The sequence below is a fragment of the Tupaia chinensis genome, unplaced genomic scaffold (assembly GCF_000334495.1).
Source record: "Tupaia chinensis unplaced genomic scaffold, TupChi_1.0 Scaffold000453_1, whole genome shotgun sequence".
Classification (NCBI taxonomy): domain Eukaryota; kingdom Metazoa; phylum Chordata; class Mammalia; order Scandentia; family Tupaiidae; genus Tupaia; species Tupaia belangeri.
This window is the reverse complement of record NW_006159960.1, coordinates 636,881-650,158: the sequence shown is the minus strand read 5'-3', so window position 1 is coordinate 650,158 and position 13,278 is coordinate 636,881. Positions and strand designations below refer to the sequence as shown.

Here is a 13,278-nt window from a genome sequence, read left to right as displayed (position 1 = left end):
ATTATTTTTAACTTGACAGTGAAAGCGAGAGACAGACAGACAGAGAGAGAAAGTGAAAAAGCAAGCTGCCAGATCCAAGACTTGAACCTTAGTCAACCATGTGGGAATCCAACACCTTAACCACCACACCACCTGCTGGCTCCAGAAAACTGCTATACAAATCCTTGCTTAAAAGCTAATAGTTTTAAACTAGGGGTAAACATTCAAAGGCAGTTTGTAATAGGATTTTTGACAAGAACACTTTGGGGAGCATTTTGCTTATATATACACTTTCATGCTTTTTATATGAATGATGTGACTAGATGTATCACACCTTACCAAACCCATATTCTCTCTCATTGTAAACACATAACACGCATTTTTTTGTCTTTTTTAGTAAGTCTCTCTGTGTTTCTTCCAGTTAGGAATTTTCATTAGCATTAGATCAAGCTGAAATGAGGGTGGACTAGAGATCTCACCCCCTAAGACTGATGAACACGCAGTGGAAATTCTTGAGATTTATATCTCACAGCACGTTTCTTCTTCTTTTTCCTTTTTTTCCAGCACATTTCTTTTTATATTATAGTAGGGCGTGTTTGCTTCCTGGAGGTTATTTAAATATTCTAATAATAAAAATTCATTTGAAACTTTTGATGGTGAAACTCTAACTTGCTCAGAATGAACAAGCTATAAACAATCATAGTACCAGAATTCAGACTTACAATTCGTTCCCAATTTAAAGAGGAAGGGTAAAGTAGAAATTTATTTCTAACTGAAAAAGTACATACAAGTAAAAGCTGAAAGAAAAATTCTACATCTGGCTCAGTTATTTGATAGTTATTTCGTTTCTCTAAGTTTTAAAATACATTCTCCAAGTTCAAGACACTTAAAAAGAGAGAAAGCGAGAAGATGATGCTTAAAGCGGCTGTTGGTACTTTACCGTATCAGTGTAATTCTTGCTTTTAATACCATGCATCCTGTTTCCCTCGAAGACGTAAACTATCTGGCCAGGTCCCTGTGAGTGTGCTGTGGTCTGGGTTATTTCAGTAAACAGTTTGAGAATCTCAGTTCTTGGATAAGTAGCTTAGTGCATGATTTTAAGGGGAAAAATAAGCTATTTTTATTTCCTTGTATAAAACACAAATACATTGAATGAATGCATAATATTAGCTAATTCTCACTTATTTGGGGAGATGATATTCCAAATTCATGAGGTTTGTGAAAAATTAGGTTCAAATCAACAAGTAGCCCCATTATTGATGAAAAATGATTCCGAAAATATTATTCATATGGATAAGACCATGGCTTTTTGAAAACTGTGCTCATATAATACTGTGTCATGTTTTTCTTGAGAAGTTTAGTGTTAGTTATTATCTGATAAGTACTGTTGTGAGGATTCTAAAGGAAGAAGATCTGACAGCTCATTCAAGTTTCTTTATAATTGCTTGCATTTCAGTTATTGTAAAACTAATTCTGACTTTTCCTGTACCTACTCTAAGGTAAGCGGACCATGTGTAACTAACTGTGCCCCCTGTCCGAGATTCGTTTAGGAGTAGCTTGTGACCCTGGTGCTATTAGATGTGGGGAAAGTCAGCAGTGGGGCTTTGGGGAAGGGTTTCCCAGCTGATCAAAAGAGGCTCCCAGGAAGGGTGGACACTGCTGTGCCTTCTGGGATGGGCTGAGCTCATGCAGCTCATTTGGAGACCATGAGAGGAGATAGCAGAAGACGAAGCCAACAGGCTCAGCAGGTGAGAAGTCTCCTATGTCCTTGACGAAGACAGAATTTGGATTCCTGAACAAGTGCCCCTCGTTGCTTCTGGAACTGAGAATGTAACTACTTCTTATGCGGGTTAAGCACCCTAAACTGATACAGTTAATCTTACTTCTTAATAAAGGGTGTTACCTTGAAGTTAAAGACTTGGTATCCTTGTGGCTTTGCTGTGTAAGCAAGTGATTCTAACACCGGCTCATCTTTCTTCTAATCCTGTCCAGCCCCGCCCTCCTGTTGAGAACCCTCTAGAACAAGATAGTTATGAAGCTGAATGAGAACTTGGTTAATGTTTACTTGTGGGGCTCAGGGAAAAAGAGGGGTCTGGATGAGTACCACAGATTTGATTTGGGTGCTGGGCAGATGAGGGCAGTAAGGAAGTGAAGAGCTTCTGTTTTGTGTATTCTGAATTCGAGATATCTAGAAAGCCTCAGAAAGTGACAACAGAAAATAGATCTATAATCCTGGAGTTCACAGAAATGCCTAGACTCTAAGAGACAGAGTAGTCATAGTTGAAACTGCAAGTGTCGACGTTCTAGGTAGATACGCCTTATTGAGTAGAGAAGAGAGGGGCGTAGGGAACTGTAGAGGGCACCACTGTTCAGTGCAGAGCAGGGGAAGATGCGATTGGGAAGGAGCAAAAACCATTTCCAGTTTCTCATTTCATCTTAGAGAATTTTGAAGATCATTGTAGTTATGGAACTTCATCAGGATGTTTACCGATTTTAGTGTTTTTCTTAGACTAGATTCTTTCTTAAATGCTTATTTCCCCTTTTAGTTGATCAGTTTGTAGTGCTAAATGGTAACCTCCTGGGATAAAGAGGTAAGACACCACTCTAGAAACGAGCAGCTTGCTTTCTTCTCTCTTGGAAGATCGATTTCATTATAATGCTTATTATTTGAGATTGATTGATATGGGACCAAAAAAAAAAACCAAAACAGTGTAATGTTTTAGCAGGCCTTGTTTCCAGTCACTAGTATGATAGCAGATGTACTTTTAGGGAGGGAGTACGTAGAAATATGTATTATTGCTTCCTTGTATTCTGGTGGGCATTGTTTTGCATTTCATTTCTTTTGTTATTTCTGTTATTATTGCTTGTATGTATTAGCCAATATGCTCTTTTTGTATGAGAATAAAATATTTTGCAATGTAAGGAGGATGATGAAGCCCAAATTATTTTTCTTGGCTAAGAAAAATTATTCAAAAACAGAAGCTTATAGAAAAAGGGAGAACTGATAACTTCTGGAGAGCCTTATCGTAAACCTTTTTTATCATCTGCTGATGCCACCCTAGAAAGGTGTGTGTCTGTGTGGCATATCCAAACACTTTGTGGTAGGAACATCGGCCGTTCTGAAAGCTTACCCAGTAGATGCAGAAGTACAATTTGCAATTAATACTGTTGATGATAGGATCCAAAAAAAAAAAAAAAAAAAAAAAAAGCTAGCTGCAGGTATTTTATTCCTCCCTCCAATGCGCTCTCTTTTCTTCTTTAACTTCAGTTTGAATAGCACCTGTAATTAAGGAAGAAAACCGAGCCCTGGGAGCTAGGTAGGACTTCCAGCTATTGATCTGTGTAAGCCCAGCTTTTACTGTCAGGGGAGAGACAGTCAACTGCTGAGCTGCTTTGTCACTGACATAAGCCGAGAGAGGGTTTTTTGTCTATACTGTTTATACACGAGTCTATAGACCTGCTGGCTGGTTGAATTTTAAAGAGTGCGGAGGTTTAAAGACTTGTCCCCTGAGGGATGCTTCTGCCAGTTGGGAAGCGGGCTGAGGCTGTTTTGCAGAAGTGTGCATGTGCGTTGCTTGTGGAAGAAGGGGGGAGGGTGTGAAAGATTGAGCAACTAACTGGGAAGCCTTCTTAATTTGAGTCTTAAAATCGATGTGAAATGTATTACTGACTTGGGCGTATTTAGAGGCAGACATTGCGTTTTGAGTCTATGTTCCTTATTGTGGCCGAAATGCTGTGGACAGTTTTGCAGGGGGTACCTGAATAGTGCGCATATGTGTATTAAGCGTGGTGATGGCCTTTCTGGACAGCATAAGACTCAGCAATGGTCAGGGGAAAAGGAACTGCTCTCATTTGTATGAACGTTTTATTTCAGTTTAAGCAATTGAAGTTACTTTAAGTTTGTGACTCTTTTTAATTAATAAAACAGTTACAGAAGTAAAATAGTTATCTTTCTCTAAATACGAAGTCTCTACTTATACTTTTAAAAGTACATGTTCATCAGCAAACCCAGGTACCCTGTTCTAAGGGTAGGAGATTGCTTTTTTATTTTATGTTTTTCTCTCTGTTCCTGTGAGTGAATTCTCTTGAAGTTTTCGTAGGGATCGGTATTGGGATAGTGATTTTTTACAATGTTTTATTTTTTTTATGAATACCTGTCACAGTCTGTATTTTAAAAGAGTGTAAGAAATTCTACTTTAAGACAGAAGAATAATGCTTATATAGAGGTCTGAGATATTTAGTTATTGATTATTTCGTTGGATATAAGTTTTATTTTATTGGTAAAGAGGTGGTAGGTAAGATGTTTTTTTCTTTTTTTGGTTGGGGGATGACTATTGTATTAATATACTGGCTTTTTTTTTTTTTAATAGAAAATGTCCTTATAAATCTCTGCTCCAGTTTTTTTTTTTAATCACCTGACTTTGAACTTGCATGATGTTGTCTTCAATTCTAAAATTTAATTTTTGAATCAGAGTTAATTTTGAGTTACTTTTTCAGATATAAGAAAACAGATCTGTGTCCATCACAAATGGTTGATGATCATTTGCTTTTGTTATAATAGTTAACATATATGATTTCTAGAAGATTTTAAATGATTTGAAAATGACCATAAGCTCTTGGAAGATCTCCAAATCAATCAGGTTATTTTTTTATGTTTAATTAAAACACTGATTTTCATATTAGGCAATTCTTAGAATAAAAGTGCCCAAAATAGGGGCTATGTTTTAATTTAAAGACATGCACGTTTTAAAAGAGTGTCCTTTAAGATAAAACTGAGTAGCAAGAGTTGAAACATAGAAATGTATTTCTTTAGCTATAGAATTTCTTCCTTTTTTAAAAAAATCCTTTGACTATGGGACATGTAGAGTTGTTATGTCTCTCAGCAATGCATTCTGCTGCCAACTTCATTCCCTTTTCTCTGCCTGCATTTTAATTGAAACAACATTTATATTTTCGAGCCAGGATCTGTCAGAAGTCCCTATGGCTAGTCTGTGTACAAGTAGCACCAGACGTAGCTTACCCATATGGTGCGGTGCTTCTTGTAAAATCCATATGGCCTTGTTGAAGGGAATCCCAGCGGGGATGTGAAGGGTGTTAATACCCTTCAGGCCAGGCCTTTCCCTCCTGGGGCTCCCGTGGCATTGTCACTGCAATCTGCCAAAGCACAAAACTTAATTCCTTTTTAATAATCAATTATTTTAGTCTAGGAACCTGTGCTATTTTCCTTACCAAAAAAAAATGTAACTTTCTTTTTTTAATATACATATAGCGAGAGAAAATGCCTCAAAGTTTTAACTGCATCTTTACAAAATGTTCTAAAGCTTTCCCTCTCCCCACCTTGCCTTTGTAGGAAGTGCTACAGAGCGTGCCAAAGTTCTGTTTCCCCTTTGACGTTGAAAGGTACAGTATAAGTCCTCATTTAAGATCCTTTTAGCTTATCTTAGTGCAGATTTTAAAATGGTTATATGTGCTTTCGTATTAAAAAGAAATGTACCTTCACTGCTCCTAAAAAAAAAAAAAAAAAAATAGCTGAAGATTTAAAGTTAAATAATATTTGGAATCAAGGAGCCTTTGAAATTGTTATATCTTTTGTTTTCTCTGCTGTGTTCAGTTAGGAGAAGTCTTAAAGCACTACGACCAAGAAGATCTATTTTGTCCCTTTATTCTTCAGACACATATTATAAGCCCTAACAGAAAAAAAATATTAATATGCCCTTGAATTGTGTCTTTTAAAATTAGATGTGTATATCCTGATTTCTGTCTCACTTCATCCTAATTGAAAAGACCATCTGTGTGATGTAAAACTCATGGCTGGTTGTCTCCTAAGAATAGCTTCATAGAAATAGTGCGATATTATGGAAAGCTACGGGAAACCCTCCTAGCATTTCTGAGAATCTCATTATGTTTGTACTTTACTGAACAAACCCTGAATGAACTACTTGTATGTAGTCGTAATTGCATGGGCTGTGTAGCCCTCTGAGCACAGTAACAGGTCATTTATTGTTTTTTGTGTGATTTTCACACCCTATTATCAGTTTTCTTAAGAGTGTGGCATGAGGGGTTTTTAAAAGAAAATTTATTTTAGAAAAATATTTTGCTAAAGTACAGATTAGCGAGACTCTAAAATTTTACAATATTAGAGATAAAGCCTTCCAATGGATGGGCTAATTGATACCTGTGCATACCGCTGATGGATGATACTCTTACCTCAGTTATGGAGACTCAGTCATGCCCCTCCCCCAGCTGCATTTTCAGATCAATAGTGAGGATCAAGTAGAGGAAGGAAAGCTACAGAAGGGTGTTATGAGCCTTGAGCACTAGAGGGAACATTGACCACTGGAGGTTTTCCTTTGAAGTTGAGAGGAGTTGGTGAAAAACTGTATGCTAAAAAATGGATTTGTTAAATGTTCAGCATCTGAAAGGCAAACAAATAATACAAAACTGTATTATCAGTATCCTGGCAGGGATTTTCTTTTTCCCCCTTTCTCACAGTCCCTATGGCTTCAAAACCGAAGTTTAGCTGTCATAGGTATTTTATTTTGGAACAAGAAAGACCAAGTTCCATTATAGTTTTCTAATGGCAAGATGATAGCCAGTTACCAGGAAATGCATTCATATATTTTAAGTAGAAATATTCAAAGTAAGTGCTTTCTCTGAGTACTGCCTCTTCCACTACCGCATGGCACACATATTACGACAGGGTGATTTGTGGTTCGAAATCAGCTAGGATTCTCTGTTGTTTCGCCCATGAGCTTCTTTTTCTCTTTTAGAAATCTTACTCTTTGTATTTGGAAATTTATCACAAGTGTATTGATAACTCCAAAAGACAATGCTAGAAAAAAGACCAAGAGTATTTTGTAAGGCACTTTTTGGATCGAATATCAACAGAAGTAGCTACATGAGAGTTGGTGGCAGCCACCAGAGATGTCACAGCAGCATGATTTGCTGACAGGCAGTTTTAGGATAAGTTGGAGTTTTGCATGGGACGAGGCATCCTGCCTAGCTTTCTGCTTCTGCAGTGTCTGGGTTAGCGTTTTGATAATTTATGAACATTTTATGAGTACTTTTAGCCTTATGAGAACTTACGGTAGACTGCTTTGTGATTCCCTAGCAAGGGATTAGTGTATGCTGACTCACTTAGTCTGCTAGGTGTTATAACTGTTTTCGATGTTGGACTCCTGATTTCGTTTACCTATTTCACACTTGGTTGTAGAGCATAGTTCTAGCTTCCAGAACCCGCTGACTGGCAAGGTGAAACCAATTCCATGTATAAATATCTCCTTGCTTGTACTTTTCTGTAAGGAATTTGTCATACAAGGCTTAGTGTTTCACGATGTTCTACTGTATTTTAGGGTGTCTCAAAATCAAGTTGGACAGCACTTTACCTTTGCACTGACAGACATTGAAAGTAAACAGAGATTTGGATTCTGCAGACTAACATCAGGAGGCCAAATTTGTTTATGCATTCTTAGGTGAGTATTTGTAGTAAAAGAAAATGGATGCAAATTAGATGAACTATATCTTTCTTTTGTGCTTTATAATACTTGTGATGATAAAAAGCAAAACCTCCATTTTTTAAAATACATTTCCTCTAAATCCAACTTGGTGAAAAATAATTTTTTTTATCTTTTAGTTATAGTATAAACTGGGTTTAAAGATTTTTCAATCACATGGTGGTAGTTTTTCTTTTCTTTCTCTCTTTTTTTTTTAAAGGTTGACTGTTTTAAAGATTCATTTTTGTGGACTTATATTTGAAAATTAAATGTTAAGATATAGGTTGAAATAATTAAAATATGAGCTTCACATATTAAATAGGATGAAAACATTTTATTAAATCAATGTGTTTTCTTTTCTAGTACTAAACCAGAATTTGGATATTTGAAAGTTAATTGCTGCTTTAAGGCAGAGGTTACAACTGGTGAGCCTGGACAGAAGTATTTGGAGACTAGAGGACATTAAAACATTAAAAATGGTTATAGACTCTGGAGACAATGTGGGGAAAGGGTGGGAGAAGGGAGACAGTGTAAGGAAAGAAATTAAAGAGGGAAGTAGAGAGGCAAGACATTTATGGGATACAGCAATGGGTTATTATCTGTTGATGGTAATATATTTTGTATCCTCAATGGACTGGTGTGAAGTGTATTCATGTTGGGTAAATTCACCTGATAAGCAAAATGATGTACAGTGATTAAATGTATAAAATAAAATGAAATTAAAAAGAAGAAAGAAAGAAAGAAAGAAAGAAGTGCTCAGAGGTTATACAAACCTTGCTGAAATGATAATGTTAGCAATATTTTTAAAAGATGTTGCCAAGTTTAAAATTTCAGGAAGTTTTGTATAAAGTTTGATTTCCAATTTGACTGCCTGCTGATAAGGGCCTGCAGCGCCCCAGCAGCAGCAGGAGCTGGATCTAGACCGCAAGGGTTTAGTTGTGTCAGGAACTCGCTGTTGGCACAGGTCTGGCCTTTCCCGCCTCCATCCCTTACCATCCAGCCTTGACTGGGTGGGTCACCGAGTGTGCCTCCTCCTCTGGACCCAGGACCTGTGTGTCTGACTGCTGAGAAAGAATAGTTCTAGAAGTTAGTGTCCCTACACTATGTCCTGATGAACCAGACATCCAGATAGTTTGTAAAAATAAGACTCTGTAGTGTTGTTATCATATGGATATTGGTCAAGCTAGAGTCCATCGAAATGCTTAAGGAAAAGAAATAATATTAAAAAAAAAATTGGGGCATGGTAATTAAGGCACTGGACTCCCACACAGCCAATTGCAGTTTGAGTCCCCGACCCAGCAACCTGAAAATCATACTGAGTGCATGTGTGCGTGTACCCAAAATCCCGAGAGGAGGCTGGAGGAGAGGGGATTGCAGCATGGCCATCCTCTCCCCGGGGTGGAGGTGAGAGCTTCTTACTTTTCCTCTCTGGCAAGTACATATACCCTATGGCAAAAACCTAAAAAAAAAAAAAAAACCCAGAAAAACTGTTTTCCTCGTGAGAGAAAGAGAGACAGACAAGCATCTTTGACAGAGTGCTCACCCTGTAGTGCTCCCCTCAGATCTGCAGCCGGCTAGGGTCTCAGATATGCCCAGCATGTTGAGGCAGACCTGGGACATGAACCCAGAACCTTCCCACAGTCTCCAGCATTGCACTATCCCTACTGCTTGCTCAACTACCATTGAGCCAGGAAAAGAAATAACATTTAATTAACATATTACAAAGAAAACTGTACAAAATTGATGTCTTCTCTGTTCACTTACTACTTACCCTTATTAAGTCATAGAATGTGAATGTGCTTTCATTTTCTCTCTAGGCACAGATTTTTCATTTGCAAAAAATTGTATTTAAAACTTATGCCTTATCCAGAATTGTTACACTTCAAACTGTAAGCCGACTTTTTTTAACTTGGAACAGCCTGGCTAGGCACTGGACTGAGGTTCACAGGGTAGAGAACGGGCCAGGAAACTCTCTTTCTCATTGTGCTGCTTGCTGACAGTTCAAAGGCAACAGTTTAAAAGGGAGCATAATGGAATCAGCAGATGGCTTAATGGTTACATCGCTGCACTCCCACGTAGTTGATAGTGGTTTGAGTCCCAGACCTGGTGGCTTAAACCTCACACAGGGCACGTGTGTGTGCATCCCCAAAATCCCAAGAGGAAAATCTAAGATAAGGGATTGCAGCAGGCCATCCCTGGAAGGATGATTCTCGCTTTCTCTCTCTCTCTGTCTCTCTGGCAAGTGTATTCGCCCTATAGCAAAAGTCTCTCTAAAAAAAAAAAGAAAAAAGGGAGCAAAATTTCATGGTCCACCCAAGATGGTGTGAAAGACCAAAGCTTATATGCTTTCTTATTTTTTTCCTATGAATATTTTGTAATTTTCCATTAAAAAAGATTTAAATTTACAAAAATGTTGCAGTGGTACAGAATGAACTTGGGCATAAACATCACGTAGATACCATTGCTTTGTTAAATGCAATGCTTCAATGTTAACATCATTGCTTCTCTTTCTTATTCCCTCATTTTCTTTTTTCTCAGAGTGCATGCTTGTGCTAGCATGTGCATGCAAATGCACATACAAATTCTCTCTCATATTATTGTTTTTTTACTGACCCACTTGAGAGTTGTCACAGACATCATTTTTCTATGATATTTGAGTCTTCATTTTATAATATAACTAGTTCCACACTAAGTTCCAGAAATTATTTATAGTTAAAAGTGAACTTTTCTTTTTGTTTTAGCTCTTTCTTTTGTTTTAGTACAGACTACATTAAAAGTATTAATACTTTAAAAGTAATTATTGAGTGTTCAAAGTAATCCCTGTAATTATGCCGGTAAACCTTCTTAAGAATTTCTGTTTAAATTTAGGAAAAGGCCATCATTATTTCAACATATTTACACTAAATATGAGCTATAGCTATTTGTTAAATGGCTAAAAGATTAATATGGTGTCCATATCTGCAATCCAGCTGTCATTAATTTGTAGGAAACCAATTCTAAAGCAGTTACACTAGTTAAATTAGTCTAATCTGTGGTTCTCGAACTCATGTATGTGGAAGGACATCTGAATGTTTCAGTACTGTTTGCATTAGGAAGAGTTTTATCTGCAGAAAATATGGTTATATTATATAAGTATAATAAAACAAAAGTACAATCATGTATTTCAGCACAGAGAACCTTTCACAAGAAATATTGTTGGTATTTTATCTTTCATTTAAAAATGATTTTTTTCTATATATTTTTTTTCATTTCGCAGTGCTTTCTAGTAGGAAAGAAACAGATGTAAAAGCTTTATAAAAAGAATCATACAGGAAAATTTTTTTAAAGAATTATTTTATTTAACCTTATTTATTTTAATTTGACCAGAGAGGGACAGAGTGAGAGGGAGAGAGAGAGGGAAAGTGAGAAAGCAAGCCACTAGGGAAGGGAAGGGACACTGACTCAGTCAGCCATGTGGGAATCCAGTGCCCTTAACCACCATGCCACTTGTTGGCCCTGGAAAATTTTAAATCAACAAAGTTTGTTTCTTCCAGTTTGTTTTTCCCTATTAAATTAGAAGACTATTATGGCTTTAAAATTTTAATGACACCTTTGTCCTGAAATACAGTCTGCTAAGTTGTGCTTTGATAACAGCTGATTCTGAGACTAGCAATAAATTAGTTTATTATAATTTTACTAGTGAACAGGGCATTCAAATATAGTAGAATTCACTGTATTCAGAAAGTTGTTATGGAGAGGTAAATAATCTATCTGTAAGCTATAATCAGTGTGTTATAAAAAGAAATAATGCTATTTTGTTGCTGGTTTGTTTATCTGGTTTGTGCTCCTTCACTTTAGATTTACCATGATAAACATTGAAAGGAAGGATAAAACTCTAAATGTACTAGAAGAAAATATCATTGACTTCTAAAACAATTACTGTATTGGCAAGAACCTTTATATGCCTAACAATGAAATCTTTGAAACCAGAAAGATCTGCCTATGTGACAACATAATGATGAAAGCTTTTATTTGGTGACAAATTGAATAAAAGTTTAAGTACATGTAATAAACTGTTAGAAATATGTTTATACTTAATGTGACAGAGAGTTAATAACACCTACACAGGAAAAAAGAAAAAAAAAGGAAAGAAAGAACCTGGGCCAGGTGGCTTGGTGGTTAAGGTGCTAGGTCCCATATGGCCAACTCTGCAATTCAAGTCCCGGGGCCCAGTGGCCTGAAAAACACGCCGAGCACATGTGTGTGTGCCCAAAATCCCAAGAAGAGAATGAAGAAGGGACTGAGGTTTGACCATTTCCCCCCTAGGAGTGATTAATCACTTTCCCTCTGTCTCTCTTTAGCTAACACACATATCTTATGGCGAAAACAAAAACAGAAAACCCCAAAAAGAACCTAATAGGAAAAACAATAATTAAAGCATGTGTATGACTTTCAGAGGAAATGTAAATAGCCCAAAGTAAACTCTGAAAGTAAAAGAAACGAGCACATTAAGGCTGACAGAATTAAAAATATTTTTTTTTAATAAGCATGAGGGAAAACACACTTTATGTGCTGTTTGTAGGACTATAAAATGACATAACCTTTTGAAAGGAAATTTAATAATATCTGTCCGATTTTTAAAATCCCGTAGTCCTTGACTCAATTTCAGCTTTAGGAATTTAAATCCCAGAAATGTTCCCATGAGTAATGAGGAAAGTGTGAACAAAGTTATTTATTACAACATAGTTTATAGTAGGAAAAAAAGTTAAATTATATAGATTTAGTCATCCCACAATGTATATAGACTCAAAATGTCATGCTTTACACAATAAACACATATAATTTCATCTGTCAGCTTAAAAAATAATTAAAAAAGTGTGAGAACATGCATTTCCCTTCATAGGAAGGTATAGTATGGTATTTCCCCCCAATCTGCCCCCCTCCCCCATGCCCTGGTGCCTACTTACCCCCATTGGAATGTGGCCTCTATGGGGGCAGGGTTTTGTCCCTCCTGTTTTTAGTGTATACAGTAGTGGCACATAATAAGCTTCTACTACATTTACTAGATACTTTTTGAGTGGATAAATTAATGAATACAATAGCTGGTTAACTATTAGGAAAATTTGTATGTATTTACATACCCTGACTTAGAGAAATGTTTATTTTGTGAAATTAAAAAAATTCAAAGTAATATGTATAGCATATTCTTATGTTTGTAAAGATCAAGTTATATATGTACATATTTTAACAAGTAGAGACATCTTTATAGATTGAGTGATTTTATATACTTACTAAAAAGTCTAGAAGGATACTCTCCCAAATTGCTTTACTTTGTATACTTCAGTATTTATCTCCTTTTGTAGTGACCAAAAATAATTTCAATCAATTTTTCTCTTTACTGAAATTCTGAAGTGTTATCATTAGATGGATAAACTACAAATATGGAACTCTAAGCATGATAATAAAAATCAGCGGGAGAGAAGGTTCCACATGGCTCCTGCGAACTAGGTATTTCAGGGCACATGAGAAATGAAGATTTTCTACTGATAATTCAGCCTCCAGCAAACAAGCTAGCGGCAGAAGAGGCCAGGCCTTCAAAAGAAGGTTCCACATGGCTCCTGCGAACTAGGTATTTCAGGGCACATGAGAAATGAAGATTTTCTACTGATAATTCAGCCTCCAGCAAACAAGCTAGCGGCAGAAGAGGCCAGGCCTTCAAAAGAAGGTTCCACATGGCTCCTGCGAACTAGGTATTTCAGGGCACATGAGAAATGAAGATTTTCTACTGATAATTCAGCCTCCAGCAAACAAGCTAACAGTAGGGAGT

At 36.7% G+C, this 13,278-nt stretch overlaps 1 protein-coding gene across 2 annotated transcripts in view; it reads left to right on the top strand.

Moving 5' to 3' along the window:
• DENND1B (DENN domain containing 1B) overlaps nt 1–13,278 on the top strand; it is a 244,903-nt gene that overhangs the window by 80,805 nt on the left and 150,820 nt on the right. For both annotated transcript variants that reach the window (XM_027774545.1, XM_027774546.1), the window contains 2 exons: nt 5,330–5,379; nt 7,332–7,451. In XM_027774545.1, the coding sequence (XP_027630346.1) occupies nt 5,330–5,379; nt 7,332–7,451 (170 nt within the window). The remainder of the gene's footprint in view (nt 1–5,329; nt 5,380–7,331; nt 7,452–13,278) is intronic.